Consider the following 20,747-nt stretch of genomic DNA (forward strand, 5'->3'; position numbering starts at 1 on the left):
TGTGCTGCGATTCTTGTTCTCATCATCATTGGACTCTCATGCATGGGAGGATGTATCCCTTCAACACATGCCCCTTTTTACAAAGATTTAAATTTTGTTGTTGTTACTATTAACTTGAATTGAAACACTTTTTTTCATTATTTGTTTGTATTACTTTTATTTAAATGATCAGTTTTATTTTTAAAAAGTGTGCCCACTTTTTTAGAAAAAAAAAAAAAAGCAAATGAAGTTTCTGCAATTCTTCATAATTCTGAATTATAATGTTTTGTTGGTTGAATATTCTTTTATTAGGTGAAAGACATACAATGAAAATTGTTGCTGATTTTTTTTCTATTTTTTTTAATGCAAGAAATTTTCTAACAGCTTTAGGCCGTCCATATTTTTCTAAAATATTCAACTCTAAGACGGTCGATAACCGTCCTTTTAAGGTTCATCAGAGATGACTCATAACGGTCCTTTTTAAGGACGGTCCATGACTGTCCTTTTAAGGTTCATCAGAGACTGTTCATAACAGTCCTTTTTAGGGACGGTCCAAGACCGTCCTTTTAAGGTTCATCAGAGACCTTATAATGTGTATATTTATTGATGGTCCATGACCGTCCTTCTTTACAGACAGTCCATAATCGTCCTTTAAATGTCCATAGAAATGACGGTTCATGACCGTCCTTTAAGTAATACGACGCCTCAAAATAGGACGGTCCTTGCGATGGTCCAAAACCGTCCTTTATTATCTTTTGAGACGGTTTTCAACCGTCCTTTTTTCCCAATTTTGGCGTAGTGTGGGGGAGTAGCCAATCTATTTCCAATGAGGAATACCATCAGTGTGTTTATTAGATGTTAGTTATCCATTGATCAATTCAAGGGTGTGGCCCACACCTGATAGAAATATTTTGAAATATATTTGTGTTGCAACTACAACTAATGAAAAACGTTTTCAGGTGAATTTTTCTATGGAGCCAAATGGGGCCCACCTACAGTGAATGAAGACTATTGTAAATAATACAACTTAAGATGTTGTGATCATTTCTATGTGGGACCCAATGAGGGACTAACCCTTTTATCCACGGTGGTATTATTGAAAATTTTCAACATCATCCACACATCATACTTCTTACAAAGAGAAAGGTCCACTAAATGAACGGATGTAAAAACAAACTACTAAAAGTAACAAATGCAATCCAAAGCGATGAAAGCGGTGCACTGATGATGGACGGTCCAATCATGATCATCTGGATGACATGGCAATAGAATGAAACTCAGATGATCCACCGCCGGGGGCAACTGTAGACGCTGGTGCTTGAAGCTGCACCTCTGACTTGGGCTTCTGATCATCCTCATACCACATCGTTGAGCTATAATAGCAACCATACAAAATCAACTGGACTGCACCAAGCAATGCACCCAGCCCATTTGGAACCTGCAAGGAATAAGAAGGTGAATCGGTTTTTAGAATTTCAGTTCTCATGGCATATGTGGTTATGTTACTGTTGAAATCTTAAATAAATGTAGATGAATATGCACAATGCTCATTATTTTTTTAATCTTATTATGTGGCAAGTATGGGCATGCTAGAATTGAATTTGTGGCTCAATTCGAACCAAATAACTATGACCCCAAGTGCCGAGATAGGCAAATACATAGTATATGACCGATATCAAATGCGATCGGCCACCTATTCAACCATTCGTTTAGTATGTAAATATGATCAGTCGATATTCAGAGGGTAGGGTTCGTTGGGTTACACATTTACCTTACATACGAAAAAACTTTTCAATACAAATAAAAAAGAAACAAGAAAAGAATTCTTATGGTAGGCGGATTGATATACTGGAGAACTGAATTCATCATCATATGAGTGAAAGATATATTAATTTTGATTGGGTTGGTATGAGACAATTTTCCTATTGAATTTCTCAGCTATTGATATCCTTACCCCAGTCATTTAGATCATTCCCACATTCTGACGGTTGATATAACCATTTAACACTGCATGGGCTTCTTTGATTCTACTTCTGTCATATGTCCTATAACTGCTTCTACATGATCATTCTTTAATCAACTGCTTAATAGATATCATTGTGTTGCTCGATGTGCTCTAGTTGTACTATCATAGGATCCTCTTCCTATATCCCCACATATTTTCAAATACACCACACAAATCCATTCAGATGGCATGTAACTCACTCTGATTGGGTTTAGCAGGAATTGATGATTATGAGGATGAATAGTCCATATTCAGGAATCCTGAAAACTGAGGCATGAAAACTTGTATCCAAGTGTTTGACTCTGACAAAACTTCGAACAATGTCTTTAAAGATAAATCGAACCATAAAAATTCAATTAAATATTCTTATGAAGTTACTGAATTCGATTAATCACTTAAACCATGAGTCTACCCTTGTAATCTATTCATCTAGGGCTCAGATCTAATCAACCCACCACTGATTAATTAAGATAATTACAATTTAATGAATGTTTATTTAAAACTAAGATTATAATTTATAAATTAAATTTGAATCATCCCTTGCAAATAAACCAAATTGACCAGAGTATATTATGACCTTTAAATCAATGATTTAAGGCAATTAGGACTGAATCACCATTTTCGCTTAATGCGAATGGCTCACGTCGCAAACTTAGGTAATCCAAGACTTGCTAATCACGCACAATAAATTTTATTAATTATTTTATTATAAAAATTTTCAAATTAACTAAATAAGCTCTAGACCACTCGTTAATGGGCCTCTAAACACGAAATTATAAAAAGACGTTTGTCTTAATAGGCTTGATGTCCATTACAGACATTGAGTTGAAATCGCGTTTACAATCGTTCAACTTGGTCTTGCAAGGTGAGCAGAAATGCCTCAAAAAATATAATGAATTTAAGTTAAAAGTTTTCCTTCACTCTTTGGCAAAGTTGTGGCCTTTGAACCATTAGATTGCGATTAAATTTACGACACCAATATAAATTAATACCTTACTCATATTCCTATAACTGAGACCCTAATTGATGATTGGTAATCATTGAACTAACTTTAAATCATATTCATCAATCAACGCATCCAAATGGCATGCCAATCATATCCATGTGTAGATCACCACTAGAAATATTTATCTTACAGTGTAAACCGACCCATACATCTCCTAGTGGACCCTAAAAGTTAGAAACAACCACCTACAGAATTATAATAGTAAATACATAGCTCTTTAGGCCATTTGCACGCTTTTGGCACTATAAATAGTCCACTATTGCACACCCCCTCTCCCCATACGAATTTGTGCAGTAAGAGTAGAAAGAAAGAGAGAAAAAAAGGAATAAGAATAGAGTAAGAGAGATCAAAAATGTGAGAGTTGTGCACCTTCACCCTTTCATCCCTTCTATCGCAACCGTAGTCGCTCCTGAATCCTTTGTCAGATCTCTTTCGTCGATAATCAGAGGCAAGAAATGGATACTACTTCCCAATCTAGGTATTCTTAAGCTAAACTTTAAGAACCTTATAATAACTTGTGTGTTGATTAGGTTTTGATGTCTTCCCTAAAATCATAACTCTAAAAGTGCGAGTAGGTTGGTGCAAACCATTCTTCTATATTTTTTTATTAATAATTAATAGTGTTAGATAATTATTATTATTATTATTATCATGATTTTATATCTTATTTGTATTTAAATTACTTTATTATTGCATTCCTAGCGTTATTTGAAGTTTGTAAGATGCATGTTTGATGAAATGCTTGAATAAGCTGAAATTCCTACTATTAGAATTCTTATATGTAAATTGATAAGTAATGTTGATATAAGTTGGATTGCATCGATATACATTGAATTGTACTGATTCATATATATGTTGTTTAATGCACCCTATTTTGGTATTAAGTTGCTACATGATTATGTTTATGTATTTAATAATATGATTTGCAGTCGTGTAGATCAAGCCTTACAAAATATTAAGTAAGAGGATAGTCCACTTTGGGTTAGTGATCATGGACTTATACGGTAGACTGAGGTTGAACACAGACGGTTGACAGTAGTTAGAGCTAAGGGATGCTTCACACCCAATGTCGGTTTTGTCTAGGGTCCCCCATTGTCCATCGGATCAGTCCAATGCATGGCTCAATCATTCTTATGTTTGGTAGTTATATAACATTCAAATGAATATAGGATACTATTATTACCATCTAATTAAGTACATTCATAACCATTGGTGCGTTACAATTATATAAAGACTTATGAGCCGAGCATGATAGTATGGGACACCATTTCTGAGCTATCGGCTTATATCGAGGTGACATACCTATCATATTGGTAAAAAATAGGGTGACAAGCCCATTATATTAGTACAGAATTGGGTAACAAGCCTCCTCGTAGTAACCATTGAGCATTAGTCAAGACCATGAGCCTATCATATTGTTAATGGAATTGATGTCATAATTTTGCCACATTTTTTGTTTGAGCAACGATCCTTAGATGATGAACCTAAAATAGATCAAGGGACACCAGCGAGGAGCCACTATGGCCGCATCAAGCCTCGTGATCCTGATGAATCGCAGAAAGGTGGTTATCACCTGCATGGATTGCCAATCAGTGGAATTGCTTGCCCAGCGTAGGATGACACCAAGGGAGATTCTACTACCAGTGATGTGAAGTGGGACCCATTTGCTATTATCGAGACAACAAGACCAAGTGGGCCCCACTCCAATGGCTCCCATCGATATGGATCATTTTCGCTTTATTGTGAACATATAAATATTTACCGCGATGAAGAGGTCCAATTTTATGAGAGCATAAGCCATCCAACAAAGACCGTTGAGGAAGCCAGCCAACGAGAGATAGAACGGCATGTATTTCACACTCCGAGTCTGTATAACCATCCTCTGCAACAACCCCAGAAAAAACAATATCAACCATTAATTATAGGTTTCTAACTGATGAATGGTTAATTATAAATGGGCCAAAAAAAGCAAGGCCCAAGCCCAGTTCATCAAGGCCCATACCACTTACTACTATAATGTCGTGGGCCTAAATTTCAACCTGAAAAAGACCTGGGTTGATCTGGGCCATTACTTTCCCTTTGTCCATGTATACATGTATAGCTACTTACCATTATAGAAAGCGGCGAAGCATACATGTAGGCACTGAAGATACAAGCCAAGATGCCGACAATCAGAGTCCGCTTCGTGTGAGTGTGCGTGCAGGTGAGTGTGACCGTAACAACGATGACCATTAACACCAGCTCGGCAACCATGAACTTGAGCACATACAACTGTAAATATTGAATAAATAATAAGTCATTTTTTTTAACGGTTTAGATACGATTGTTTAGGTGGGCCTATGATGAGATTTCCAAAATTTCACCATACATATAGCTGGGCTCTAGGCTCAGGCCCAGCCCACATTTTGATGGGGTTTCTATAAAGCTTGTTATCCAATAAGGGGAAAACAGACTCCAATCCGGGTCCTGCAAGATACCCAATGGACATGATCTGATTTTAAGGGTCAGGTTCCAATTTTTCGAAACCGTTTACCTGGTTACAGTCAGGTCCAATCCGTTAAATTTATTAGTGTTGCGTTGGGACACTTGGGCAATCCATTGATTCATCAGGTACAATCCACATTTCACCGGCTGTCATGGAAACATCAGACTTAATTACAAATATCAACCGTTGGATCAATGGCCTTAAATATGGACTGTCAAAGAATCACTTTTGTTAGGTAATCCTAACCGTTGAATCCAATGCTATAAAAATTAAGGCCAAATCAGTGATGGATTAGATCATCCTATATATCAATGTGATTTTTGCATGGTAGCCCATGAAATGTATTCTGAATTTAATGGACGGTTCAGATTGATTGATGGATTACCCAAATGAATTGATCTGCAACTAGGAGTACTATAACTCACAGTGGTCTGAAAACACTAGCATTTAATGTAATGGTTTCTGCCAAGCCACACATGTAAGAGAACCCTCTTACCAACCAAGCACGTGTCAAAGTGACATACCTGTGTGAAATCTAATCCATCCATTGTGTGGGCCCGACCATTTAAAACCCCTTATTTGATCCGGAAACCATCTGTAACAGACGGGTACCTAGTCCCATAGTGGATCAGATCCGTTCAGAAAATGAGACTCAGACCCGTGAAACCAGAACACAACCAAACGCTACGGGTATACTAGAACCGGACCCGAACCTGCTTCGGGCTGGCCCATAGAGTCTAATAATCAGACATGTTCCGTCATCCATCTAAAAACGACTGTACGTGGGAACCACATAATGAATGGTTCAGATCTCATACGTGTTACGATAAAAGTACGTACGTACTCTTTGCTTTTTGCGGGTGTAGATGAAGTAGATTGTGAGATAGATGAACTCGAGGAATAGCCCAACCCCGTTGACGGTGGCCACGAGTATGTTGTTGGGCTTCACGAAAGGAAGGCCGTAGAAAACCCACAGCATGCAGTTTTGAGCGGCTGCTATATATGGTAAAGGTGAGAAATCCTCAGTCGCATTTTTCTTCCATATCTTATAGAACGTCGGCCTGCAACCACCATATCATCCCAACCGTTAGCTACATATTGATTGGTGGCAGTAGATCGGGCATAGTGGTAACATGGTCGTCCGATCTGGACTGTCCATCTGGTGGTCCACACATTGACTGGCCTAAGGCCGAATAATCTTTTTGATTGAACGGTTTAGATCATCCGATCATACAGCATGATTTGGGAAAAGTCCCATGTGAAACACCAAAAAAAAAAAATCCTACCGTTATCCAATAAGATTAGAGATGGTGATAAAAAGTGCGTGCGACTCACTGAAGCACACATGTCTAATTGGAACATGCGAGACTTGTATCAGGAGGGGTCCACATGCCCAGTGACTGTAGACGAGAACGGATTGGCTACTCCCCTGCCATAGCCAATGGCTAGTGGTCGGTGCTCTGTGGGCCCCACAATGATGTATGTGTTTCATCCATGCCGTCCATCTATTTTTTTGAGCCCAAAAATGAGATATATCCCAATATCAAGTGGACTACATTACAGGAAAAAGTTTTGATTGAACATCGACCATTAAAAACTTTTTGGGGGCCATAAAAGTTTTGGATCAATCTGATCTTTGTTTTTTACCTTCATCTAGGTCTGTATGACCTAATCAACAGATTGGATGTCAAATAAACAGTACAGTGGGCCTTAGGAGGATTTTAATGGTGGATATCCAATTATTATTGTTTTTCTGTGGTGTGGTCCACCTGATATTTATATCCCTATCATTTTTTGAATCAAGCCCTAAAATTATATGTAAAAATGGATGAACAGCATGGATAAAAAAAAAAAAAAAATACTTCATAGTGGGCTCGCAGAGCAAGGACCACTAGCCAATCCATTTCCACTGTAGACATCCATCGAACGGACATCAGGACCGTTCCATTTTCGGGTTAGACATCAGGGACGAGGGATGTCGCTGTGGCTTGATGTATGTGTTTTATTCACACCATGCATACCATTACATTTTAAGGCATGAGCCCAAAAGTGGTGCAGCTCCAAAGCTCAAGTGGACCATACCACAGAAAACAGTAGGGATTGAACACTTCCTACCGTCATGTGATGTTTTATTTGCCATTCAACCTGTCCATAAGGTCACAAAGACATGGGTAAAGGGAAAGGCAAATATAAGTTTGATCCGGGTTCTAGTCTTTAGTGAGTGGTAGACTATGAGGTCTCGGGTTCGAAACCCATGGGTGGTGAAATCCCACTACGGCCTGCTTGGGTGTGTGATGGGTGCATGTGTAAAACAAATAATAATAAATAAATAATAGTCTACCACTAATGCGTGAGTAAAGACTCACGTTGTTAATCCTCACTCTCTTTTTTTTTTGTATGGTCTGTTGGAATTATATATGGGTCACATATGGTATATTTCTATGTAGCAATGTAATGATTGGTTTAGATCGATCACATTACTATTAGGGTGGGACTCACACAATTGATGGGTGTACATAAATTTATATGGGCATGAAGTATGATAAACAACTCCAAATAGAGTTGTATTGGGAGATGACTTCTCTCTCAGTGCCGTAGGATTGAGGAAACATGGGCTTGAAAAAGTCACACGATGGGTGGGACCTTCACATAACCTCTTTATTATAAGGAGGCGTTTGGTCTCCAAATCTATGTGTCGTTACAAGCACATTCTCTTCCCATTGGAGTGTACCCAAATGTAAGTACGGTGGAGGTGGAAGACCGACAGACACTACCTCATCCAGTGGCATCAAACTAACACGTTAATGGCGGATCAAGGTATGCATCCAAACAATTCAATTCCCTATATTAGATGCTAGTATCGACAGTGGGATATTATAATGTCCTGTAAAATTCCGTACAAAAGTCTTAATACATACACCAGCGAAGCAATCAAAGCACCATACGACCCAACTAAATGCTCAATTTACATTAGAATTGACAAGTTTAAGATAATTAGAGTCGAATGCCCATTTTCACTAATTGTGAATGGGTAGCGTCATGAACTTAACTAATCACGACACTAATTGTCACACATGAGGAATCCTGATGTTCAACTTATTACAAAAATACCTCGATTAATTGAAAATCTTAAGACCATGTGTTCGTGGTACGCTAGACTTGAAACAATAAGGAAATATTTGTTCTATCAAGCTTGATGTCCATCACGGATATTGGAACGAGATAGTTTTTAGGATTACTCAACTTTGGCCCACAAGCCGAGTGCATGAAATATAAAGTGCCTTAGGTGATAACTTAAACTTAAGTGAAATGTTCACCATTCACTCTTTGTCAAAGTTATGACTTTTGGACCGTTAAATGGTGATCAAACTTAAGGCATTAATTTAAATTATTACCCAACACACATCCGTATAGTTGTAACCTCAATCGACACTCGGTGACCATCAAACTTAATTAGGACTATCTCCATTGATCGGCACGTTCGATCATCGAATGGTTGTATTCAAACATAGATCTCCTAGTGGGACACCAATCCCAAGGCTTATATTAACACGTACACCTCCCGGTCAGTTCCAATGGTTGGAAATGATCTTCCATAAGGTTAATAGAATGAATACATGACCTTTTGGGCCATTTGTACCCATTCTGGCACTAAAAGTATCCTCTTATTTCATATCTCCTCTCCCCATACAAATTTTATGCCCTAATGTTGGAAGAGAAATAGAGAAAGATAGGAAGAAGAAGAAGAATGAGAAAAATTGATTGAGTTAGGGGTTTGTCTTTCTCATCTTCGATCTACGTGCTAGTCATCCCCAGATCTTACATCTACATCTGAGCCTTTTTACTAGTGATTGAAGGTAAGGTCTTACTTCTCAAATTTAAATCCTTTAGGTTGAGTCTTTTAAGTCTTAACAAATGATTGTTTGAATTTATAGGTTTTAATGATCTTTTCTGAAAACCCAAACAATAGTAGTGTTCTAAGTTTGGCAAAGCATCACAAGGTGCGGACCATTACTCTTAGATTATCTTTTATCAACATTTGAAGGTCTCAGTTAATGAATCCTTGTTATGAATAGGATTTTCGTAACATAACATTGTTATATACCACTTATTTCTACAAATCTTATTATTATTTACTTTTGATTGTTTAAATGCTCGATGAAATGCCTGAATAAATAAACATGTTGATTTTAAACTTTGTACTTTAACTTTGTTGAGATTGCTTAAATGATTATCTAGTTATTAGCTTGATCATAATTTTTAACTCTTCCAAATAATTTAATTTTAGTATTATAACCTATCTATAGTGGACCGATAATTTAGATTATTTAATTTGAGTCAGACATAGGCCACATTTAGAATATCGGATGCATGCGTACCAAGCCATTGCAATTACGGTGAAAATCCCATAACCTTGTATGGAAAACTTTTTATGTGAGAGCTTGTTTTGTCTCTCACGAGAGTGGATGCAATATGTGTGGTTATCCTTTCGGACCCACATACTGAGATGGCATTTACTTGAATGATTCATGATCTTGTTATTACCATATATAGGTCATTACATGATAATCATACTAAGTGCTAATCCTAACCTTTGATTTTTAGAGTTGATATGTACTTAATTACATGAATGACTATTTTTAGAGTTGACATGATAATCGTACCAGAATGACGATTTTGGTGTAGTGTGTGAACCATCATCACTTGGCATTTGCACTCAAATTACTTATGAGTTTATATGAAAGATGGTTTGAATGAGTGGGCTCACAAGACTTGATAATTTATATGATGCTGAGACTTTTACAAAAGTTGAAGACGACGAAAATTATCAAAATCCCGTCTAACCACTAAAAGAGAGTAGAGAGGATCTTATGCACCCACATGTTGAGATGGCCTACTGCTATATATATAGGCCATTGTGTGACAATCATGCTTAAGTGCTAATCCTAACCTTTGATTTTTAGAGTTGATATGTGAACCATCGTCACACCGCATTTGCACTCAGATTATTTATTAGAGTTGATATGTGAACCATCGTCACACCGCATTTGCACTCAGATTATTGATGAGTTTATATGAAAGATGGTTCGAATGAGTGGGCCCATGATAATTTATATAATATTGATACTTTTACAAAAGTCAAAGATGGATGAAAAAAATCAAAATTCTGTCAAGCACTAAAAGAGAGTGGAGAGGATCTTATCACCCTTTCAACTATTTTACTGTTAAAATAATTTTAAATTAATAATTTAGATCGATGGATTGGTGGATTAATTAATTTTCCTCCCTTGATTGAGATGCATATACTACAAAATAAGAGATGAGTGGGTCACCCACTGTTGCTTGCCTACAAGTGGGCCCCACGGGGCCATATCGAACACCATAAAGTGGGAAAGGCCACTTCACACGTAACCATTCTTTTAACAGACTAGTGTAGAAAAGTCCAGTGTGGCTGGGTGGGGTAGGATTGTTACTCTGGCAACAGTGGAGGTGACACGTGGCAATGGAAAAAAAAACCAGATAAGGAGAAACTTACACGGGTGAGATAAACAAACAGAAGCATGTGATATTTCCTGTAAAAACGAATATTCAAGAAAATGTTATTTATTAACTAAAAATAATGGAATCAGATGGTAGGAAAAAAAAAAGTATCAGTGGCGAAGTAATGAAACAAAAATGTCTCTCATGTGACCCTCTTAACCATCTGAAGAAGCATGTTTTGGAGGATTGCAACCGTCCAAACAAACCATTGGACGGTTTGGATCACCGATTATGTGAATGGTTTGGATTTTGCACCTCGTAGGTTGGGGCTGCCGGTTAAATAAATGTGATATAGAGATGAGCCGTCTGGCTAAGATCAACCAGATAAATGGTCCGGATCCACAAATGACTCCATGTGTACGGTGATGATGCGAGAATGGTACCAGCTGGTCCTCTTGATCTTTTCTAATTGAGTTTTTACCTCGCTAATACAATCAGATGGCTGTGTAGTGGTGGGGCCCACCATGGATGGGAAGATGGACAAAAGATCCGTCTCCATTGAACATTCAGCCCATAATCAAGTGTGGCCCACTGAGTCTGTTTTGTGGCTAGGACTGTTTGATTGGGAATTGGTGCAGGGACGGATGTGATGAGGTGATCACGGTCTACTCCGAATCCATGGAGCTTTTTGGATTCCTTATCGGGCTTTCTCGAATCCGTGAAGAATAAAAGCAAGAATAATTTTTAATAAATTCAAAATAATTTAATTAATGATAAAAATTCTCCTAATTTTTTTAAAGCCCTTTTCATGTTTTTTTATTTTTTTATTTTTATTTTTATTTTTTTCAAAAAATTTCTATCATTTCATTTCATCAAATGTTATATGCTTTACAACGCTCTGCACAAAAGGAAAAGAACGAAATTCACCCCTCACAGCAAAAAGGGAGAGGACGAAGCGAAGGGGGACAAGGCGCCCAATAAACAAAAACAGGGAAAGACAAAAGGAGAGAACAGACGAAACCGCGTTAGGAAATTGATCTGAGCGAACCCAACCCGGCCCTATCCAAGAAGATCTTACCTCGGATTAGAGGAGGAAGGGACTGATAATGAAGATAGTTCGTCAACTATTGAAGGAGGCTCCCTTCTTGAGCCAGCCCATCTGCTGGCTCGTTTCCTTCACAGAGAATGTGAGCTAAAGAAAAGTTGCCAAGTCGACGTAACCGGTTGATTTGAGACAGCCAAGGCTTCCACTTCCAAGGCGACTTAGATTGATTTAAGAGACTAAGGACCACCAAATTTGAGTCAAATTCGACAATTATCCTGGTTAAACTTTATTTTAAGTAGAGCAACATCCCATCGTGAATAGCACGAAGTTCTGTCATATTTTTAGATCTGATCCCGTAGGCCATGGTGAAACCAAAAAGAAAATCACCCTTCTCGTTCCTGCAGATTCTGCCCCCACCTGAATGGCCAGGATTTCCAAGCGCCGATCCGTCCGTGTTTAATTTTACCCACCCCAGAGATGGTTGCCTCCATTTCACCAGCATAGAGGAGTTACAACTTTGAGTAGCCATCGGGCTCCTTTGCCTTAACCCTCGAGACCAACCAATGATGTCCATAACATCCTCTCGAATTACCAAGTTTGTCCACCATCTGACACGGGCCACCGATTTCCTGATCAACATAGGGGAGTTGTCAAAAACAGCACCGTTTCTGGATTGCCAGATCACCCAGAGGATCAGGATTGGCAGCAAAATTTTGACAGAGGTAGGAGCGGCCCCAAGCGTAGAAGCATTCCTCCAATGGATCAATTTCCCTACAATTGAGCTTTGGAGCAGAGGAGGGACCCCACATAGCCAACCGAAAAAGGACCAAAGAGCTTGCGCATGGCGACTGAATAGAAAGAGGTGGGAGATAGATTCGGAATGAGGAGTGGTATTCGAGTCTTCAAGGCAACATCTACATCTAGAGACAATAGCCACGCCTCTTGATTGGACACTAATATCGATGGGGAGCACGTTTTGCAGGATACGCCACATGAAAATGGAAAATTTAGGGGGGAGTTGGCGCGGCCAGATCCACTTGGCCCAGAGGATGGGCGGGCGGGGCGGCCTCAGAAGCCTCCAAGCAGATCGAATGGAGAACATACCTAACGATTCAAGAGGCCAGAAGCATTCAGGGGATTCATCAGATGTTGAGAAGCCACCATTGAAGATTTCGTCGATTAACTGTTGAGGCAGGAGGGAGAAAACCCGGGCTGAAGGGAGGGGGCCTATGCGACCGAAAACATCTTTCAACTGAAGGTCATGAAGCTCATGGGGAATGGGTTCTTCAAGCAAATGATGGAGAGGGCCCCTGCCTAGCCAGTTATCAGACTAAAAATTGAGCTCTCCATTACCAATCAGGCACTGGATTGAGTCGGAAAGAATAGGGAACAGCGATCTTATACTTTTCCAAAGGGGGGACAGATTTGGAGATGAGGGGGCCAACGCATTGGGCTGAAAGTCGCTACTGTATTTACTTCACATTAGCATGGCCCACGGGCCAGCTGGTTCCCCATATTTAACAACCCAGGCTAACTTAAGGCGATGAGCATCCAGAACCTCACTCAACCTTCTAATACCCAACCCGCCCTCCTCAATGGGTCTTGCAATTTTTTTCCAGGCCAACCAATGCAATTTTCTATTCCCATCAGCCCATCCCCAGAAGAAGTTCGAGAAGCTTCTTTCATTTTATTGAGAACTTGACGCGAGGTATGTATCGCTGACATGATATGGATGGGGATACTACTCAGCACATGGCGAATAAGCATGGCCCTACCCGCTTGAGAAATCAATCTACCTGCCCAACCTGACGTCTTCCTATCCACCTTGTCTACCAAAAACTGAAAAGTCGACGATTTAATTCTGCCTTGGCAAAGAGGGGCCCCCAAATAGTTGATGTCGTCCCTTGCTTTCTGAAACCTGAGAATGCGCTCGATAGATCTGATCCTGGCTCGAGATTATGTGTTAGAACAAATGAATCTGCTCTTACAAAGGCTGTTTTTTGGCCTGTAACTGCCTGAAATAAATCCAGAAATTGATTGAGATGCAGAAGAGATTCCCTTTTGCCATTGGTGAAAAGAAGGATATCATCGGCGAATAGTAAATGGGACGGGATGGAACAACCCCTCCGTAAGGCAAACTGTTGAGACCCGCCACTCGCAATCATGAGATTTAAATTAACAGAAAAGGTCTCCATCGCAATGATGAAAAGCACAGGGGATAGAGGGTCGCCTTGTCTCAAACCCCTGTTGGATTTGAAAAAACCCGATGGCTCTCCGTGATAAGGATGGAGAACCAGTTGTTTCCCCAGCAACTCTCCATGAGCTGAATCCATCTCTGACTGAAGCCGAATTTAGTGAGCACAAGTTTCAGATAATCCCAACTCACTCTGTCGTAAGCTTTTTCGAGGTCAAGTTTGAGAATGAGATTAACCCCCCAAACTTTTCTGTTGATGTCACGCAACATCTCTTGAGCTAGAGCAATATTGTCCATAATCGATCTCCCCTGAATGAAAGCTCCTTGTTCCTGCAAAATCATCTTAGGCAAAAGCGGTCGCAATCTATTAGCCAATAATTTAGCAAAAATTTTGTAGATAATATTACACAAGTTAATAGGATGGAAGTCTGCAAAAGAAGCCGCTGAAAGAGCCTTAACGATGAGGCAAATGAGGTTTGAAGTGAAAGCTCTAGGTAGAGCGTTCCCAGCCAAGAATGCTTTTGCCGCATTAAGAATGTCAATGCCTACGATGTCCCAACAGGAAGTGAAGAAGGCTACCGAGAAGCCATCAGGACCCGCGGCCCCGTCTCTTGAAATAGAGAAGGCCGCCGCTTTGACCTTGTCCATGAAAGGGGTAGCCAATAAGGTGTCATTATCGGATAAGTTAATGACTTGGGGGAGAGCCTGCAAGAAATCTCCATTGAAGGAGATTGGTTAGCCTGAAAAAGATTTTCGAAGAATTTGATAGCTTCGACTTTTATATCTTAGATAGCCGAAACCGTTTCACCAGCCTCGTTCTTGATCAAGGAAATGGAAGCCCTCCTAATTCTTTCATTGGCTGACGAATGAAAGAATTTGGTGTTTTTGTCTCCCTAAAGAAGCCATGAATTTCTAGATTTTTGTTTCCAAAAGATCTCTTCCATAAGCTGAAGCTGATTTGGCTTGTGTTTTGTGTCTGTGTACCGACGGGTTAAGACTTCTGAGGGGGCAGATTGCATGCTGAAATCTATTCCTTCAAGTTCTTCTTCAATTTTCTGAATCTGGAAGAATATATTGCCGACTGATTCCTTGTTCCACATCGTAAGCAGTTGTTTTGTTTTTTTCAACTTCAGCTGAATATTGATCATCGACTGAGGAGAGCACTCTCCCATCCAAGCCTTTTTTATGACCTGAAAGAAGGTCTCATGCAGCGTCCACATTGTGAGAAATTTGAAAGGCCTGACCTTAGGGGGATCCTGGTAAGGGAACACAAGACGCAGCGGCGCATGATCGAAATTGATTCGGGCGAGATGTTCCACACGAAACAGCGGAAAAGCGGACACCCAGCTGGAATTTAGGAGCACCCTGTCCAGCCTTGCCCAGACACGAGCATTGCCATCACGGTTGTTACACCAAGTAAACCGGTTACCCACGAATCCTGCGTCAGTCAGGCTGTAGTTGTGGATCATGTCGACAAACTCCGCGATGTTAGCATTATCAGTGGCATGGTTGCCTCTCCTTTCTCCTACATTAACCACCATGTTGAAGTCTCCTGCGATGGCCCAGGCCCCTTGGACTGATCTGCCAAGCGATTCAATCTCGGTCCATAACACTCTCCTTTGGATTTTGCAGCATCTAGCATACACAACCGAGAAATAGATAAATTCACTCCTAGAGGGGAGGGAGAAGGAAAAAGTGATCATCTGACTAGTAACCATGGTCGTCACAGCATTCAGCTGGTTCTTGAAGAAAATTCAGATTTTCCCCCCGTTCAACGTTGGAAACTGAGCAATGGAATCCTAACTTGAGGCCCAGAAGAACCCTTCTTGCATCCGGAACCATGGGTTCCAGGATTGCTAGGAGACAAGGATTAAACTTCTTTACCTTTTGTTTGAGGGATTTAACAGTAGGCGTGTTGCCGACTCCGTGCGCATTCCATATAATTGCATTATCCATCCATAACACATTCAGAATTCACTGCCCGTCGCTTCAGTTTTTGTAAATGGCTGTACCATTCACCCGAAGATTGTAGTCTCAGCTGAGGTCTGCTTAGCTGCTTTTTGGAAATTCTATTCCCTCTGGAAGGAAGTGTAATGCTGTTTGGGGGCAAATGTTCTTTCTGCTCAAATGACAAAGGAATAACTGTGGAGGCTGCATCGTCCTAAGGAAAGGAATTAAGTTGCTCCTGATCAAAGAAGGTGGAGAGATCCACCATAATTCCTCCCGAGTTGTCTTCCGAGATGAAGTGTCTAATGTCGCTCTCTGTTGCACCATTTCCACGGTCTTGAGAAGTCATGTTTGTAAACCAACAACTGAGGTTTTGATTAACCTGAAAGGGCTGGCTACCTTCAGTGCGAACTTTATTACGTCTTAGGAAGAGTGAGGCGGAAGAAGGAAAGGCTTGTTGAGTGACTGGAAAGGCCTGAGTAGAGGAGCAAAAGACTGCAGCTGATGGGGCCTGCAGGTTTGCTGGGTTAGATGGTAAGGGGTCTGAGCAGGGAAGAAGCTGAATCCTGGTAGGCTGAAAGTTAGGTAGTGGGGTTACTGTTGAGAGGGGCTGGTTGGAGGGGAGATCAAGAGGCGGAGGTGGGGAAGGACTAGCCCGGAACTGGATTAGCGGGGTAGAAGGATTAGGTTGGACTGAACAAGAATGACTACCACTTGGAGGTGAATTGACCCATAACTCTGAGGGAATGTTCTTTTTCCACAATCATGCTCTTTATTGTGATTCGGTTCCTGAGGTTGAAGATGGTTGGTGTTGATCTCAGCTAAATATCTTACCTCATCTGCATTCCCATCCCGGAAGGAATTTGGATGTATCAGATCGAAGTGGTTGGGCATCAGGCAATTGCACTGAAGTGGCTGGCCATAAGGCTGCAGTCCCCCCAACATATTGGCCTCACCATGATAGACAGTAATTTGATCGGGTCGCAGAGCAATCTGTAGACAGTCCTGGCTCATAGGAGAGCTTACTGTTCTGCCCATTGGCGGCGAAGTATCACGTGGAGCGAGCAGCATATCTAGAGCAGGAGAATTGAGATTTCCCCTAGCACCATGAAGGACGCTTGGCCCTACCCCCATTACATCTTGTTCAAGTGGTTTGATAATCTTTCTAGAATTGTCATTTTCTGCTGTCATGTCATTAACACAAGCACCTTTGGTGGCTCTGTTCCCAGCAGATACTTCTAAGTTTCCCATTGGGACTGGATTGACACACTCATCTGTTGATACAACCCCGCTCACAACCGAAAGGGCCTGGACACCAATTTCCAAACCATCAATACTACAACCACTAGATTTCTTGCCCAATAATCTGGTCCTAGTATCTTCAACTTTTTCAGGAGCATTTTCACAAACAGCTAAAGGGGGGTTCGAGTTATCGTGAAACCTTTTAAGAACCTAGTGCTTAGTACTTTCAATTGGTGTTTGTTGGCTAGATGTGGAGTACCCGCCCTTGAAGAGAGGCTCCATCTCCGCAAAAATAGGATATTCCTTCCCTAACACTCTTAATCACAGCACCTGGTTGAAAGAAACTCCCGGGTGGGGAATGACTTTTATCCTCGCAAAAGCCTGAAAGTATCCAAACCGCGTGTTGGAGTTGATTTGAGCGATCTTATCGAAAAAGCTTGCCATATCTAGAATGGCAGACTCGATCCAGGCGTGAGCTGGGATGCCGAACAGCCTAACCCAAACACCCTCAGCACCAATAACCTCCTTCGGCGTCCATTTACCTATCGTTTGAAGCCCCATCTCCTTTAATAAAGCAGAGTTTCTCTTGACAGCTTCAATGTCGGCCTCAGATCTGAAGAGGATCAGAAATTTCATAGCCGATAACCGAGTTACCTCCACCTCCAAAAGCTTCAGATTGGACCTTTTCAAACTTGCTGTTAGACGATCAATGTGGACATCTGGATCCATTGCCGTTCCCACCAAGGCAAGATTCAGCCACCGAAGTCTGTTCTCCACTGCTTTGGAATCTGCGGTGGTAGTGACCCTCGAACCCTCTTCCGTCATGGTTCTTGAGATCGGCTTTGATCTGGTAGTTACTTCCAGAAATGGTCGATCCAATTGCTGTCTTCTCATCTGATATTCCCAGACAGAGGGTGAAGGTTTCGAAACCTGGTTGCCCGATTTCCCTTTCGCCCAAGCGATGTGGGCAACCCGACCATCAATCCTTCTTTCATGAAGACAATGAATGGCGTTGAGCGCGTCCTGTTCATAAAAGAAATGGATGAAGGCGAAACCCCTTGGGCGATTAAGTTGCCTATTCCACGGCATGAACACATCCTATATTTTCCCAAATCAACCGAAGATTCGGATAAGATCGTCTACCATAGTATCAAAGGTAAGGTTTGCTGCAAAGAGGGAGAAAGGGGGTTTGGAGTAATGAGATTTGGAGGAATCATATTTCCGGGGAGCCACAATCTCCCACGGTGCCTCTCGATCTCGCCCTGGATAAGCGAGCCGCTCGCATTCCTCCATGTCCGAGCTCAACTCAATGCCCTTTTCATGTTGGTCATGACTACTACAACTCAAAAGATCAAAAGTTATATTCAAATTAAAACTTACCATTTATAATAAAAATGAAACTTAATGAGACTCTTGACCGTCGGTTAGATGGAATATCGCAAATCCGGCATGAGCAACCCAGCATAGTGGGTTGGTTGGCTTAAGTAGGTTCTCCTCCTCATATATAATACATTGAAAAACTCATCCCAATTTGCAAGATACGACTAATTTAAGGTTATGACTGTCCATATCATTTTCGCATCTGATCGGGCCTTCTCTGGTCCACCTTTACCATGAAAGTGTTTGCAAATCCTTAACCCTTCCTCCTCTTGCTAAGACTACGGAATAGGGGCGGAGCGTGTCTTACATTTTTTAGAAGGATAAGCTGATACTGCCTGTGAATCATAAGCCGTAGGGTGGGCCATTAATAAAGAATCAATTCCAAACCCCTTATCTAGTATAAGGCCCTAAAGCAGATGCGGGCCTCTGCTTTTTACACCCCCTCAGTCGCTGGGGGGCTATATTCTCAGTCTGCGAAACCAGAAAGAACTCCCGCTCGGACTTCTCCTCACCGGGAAGTGGCCCACTTGCACGAAATATTCAGGGCAGAACCAGAAGGCCAAACTTTTGGGCCCACAGCTGTCATTTCAACGAGAGAGAGAGAGAGAGAGAGAGAGAGAGAGATTATAAAATCCTGCAGTGGCCCTCATATTAAAATTCGTGGTCCGGTGATCCAGGCCGTTAATCAATGATCCCAACCCAAAAATTCTTTCACTAGGAAAATGCAAACTACCCTTTAATCATCATACCTTAAATAAACGGTTGAGAAAGAAATAGACAAAAAGCAACCGAACATACTCAACATGCAAAAATCGAGAGGATGGATATGATTTCCAAAATGGAAAATTAGTGGGGGCATATCCATTCATCTTGGGGCCCATCAAATCAACTACATCGATAAAGAAGCATAGGCCTCAAAGAATCAAAACGAAAGAAAACCAAGAGAGAGATATCTCATTTCAAAGACAATTCAGCAAGAAAAGAGAAAGAACAATGAAAGAAAACCACACACGGAGAGGAAAGAGAGATCTTTCAATTCAAAAAAAAAAAAACAAACAAACAAACAAAGGCTATGTTTGGTCACAGCAAATATCATGAAATTTTATGATTAATAAGTCTGTTTTGGTGCAACATATCTTGAAATTTCATGATATTTTATGCAAACAAATGCAGCCTAAATCAAGAAAAGAAGTTTCAACACCCGGTAAAGGGTTCGAGTACCCATGGGTGGTGAAATTCCACTAGCGTGAGTGTGTGGGGGGGTGTGTGCGCGTGTAAAAATAAAATAAAATAAAATCAAGAAAAGGAGAATTTGAAAAAAGAAAAACCAAAAACATTAGATTGATATCTTCTGTTACCCATGATGCCGACGACATTCCGAGCAGCGTTTTCAATAACCATTTTCTTCAAAGATGAAAAGAGAACTCAAAGAAGAAGATAAAACAGTAGTTGCACTCAGAGAGTGAAGTTTAGGTAGGAGTTATGAAGTTAATCTAATACGACAATCCCATTTTGGGATGGAAATGATTATTGGTTATGATGCTAGCTGAGTAAGCTCTGTGTGGCCCACCATGATGTATTTGTCTTATCTACACCGTTCATCGGTTTTTCCAACTGATTTTCTTAGGGCCCAAAATTGAAGCATATTCAAAACTCTCAAGTGGACCACACCACTTGAATGGCTATCGTTGGAAACTTCTTGTGAACCACAGAGGTTTTGGATCTAATTGATACTTGTGTTTTCCTTTCATCCATTTATCTGTGACCTAATGAACAGGTTGGATGAAAAATAAACATTACTGTCGGCCCTAGGAAGGTTTCACCGGTGGTCTACTCTTGTTACTCCCGCAAGTATGCAGGGAAAACCCAAATAGATTCCTGAAACTTTCAATCGTGACTGTTCTTGTGGTGTAACCCACTTGGGTTATTTTTAGGCTACCATCCTCGCATCAGCTGGCGCAGTGGATGGATAGAATGGATCTC

At 40.7% G+C, this 20,747-nt stretch overlaps 1 protein-coding gene across 1 annotated transcript; it reads right to left on the reverse strand.

The window, feature by feature from the left end:
- Nucleotides 1-1,066: 1,066 nt before the first annotated feature.
- LOC131237748 (bidirectional sugar transporter SWEET6b-like) lies at nt 1,067-20,314 on the reverse strand. Its single transcript, XM_058235700.1, has 6 exons — nt 20,123-20,314; nt 11,012-11,048; nt 6,320-6,536; nt 5,100-5,261; nt 4,753-4,872; nt 1,067-1,417 (listed from the first exon to the last, which is right to left on the reverse strand). The coding sequence occupies exons 1-6, from the start codon at nt 20,163-20,165 to the stop codon at nt 1,226-1,228; spliced, it is 771 nt and encodes a 256-aa protein (XP_058091683.1). The 5' UTR covers nt 20,166-20,314; the 3' UTR covers nt 1,067-1,225.
- Nucleotides 20,315-20,747: the final 433 nt, after the last annotated feature.

This window comes from Magnolia sinica, chromosome 2, assembly GCF_029962835.1.
Source record: "Magnolia sinica isolate HGM2019 chromosome 2, MsV1, whole genome shotgun sequence".
Classification (NCBI taxonomy): domain Eukaryota; kingdom Viridiplantae; phylum Streptophyta; class Magnoliopsida; order Magnoliales; family Magnoliaceae; genus Magnolia; species Magnolia sinica.

Coding starts and splice junctions, on each gene's coding strand:
- LOC131237748 (XM_058235700.1), bottom strand. CDS start 20,165: ATGGTTATTGAAAACGCTGCTCGGAATGTCGTCGGCATCATGG. Junction 11,049..20,122: donor GAATGTCGTCGGCATCATGG/GTAACAGAAGAT, acceptor TCGTTTTTACAG/GAAATATCACATGCTTCTGT. Junction 5,262..6,319: donor ACACCCGCAAAAAGCAAAGA/GTACGTACGTAC, acceptor CAATATTTACAG/TTGTATGTGCTCAAGTTCAT.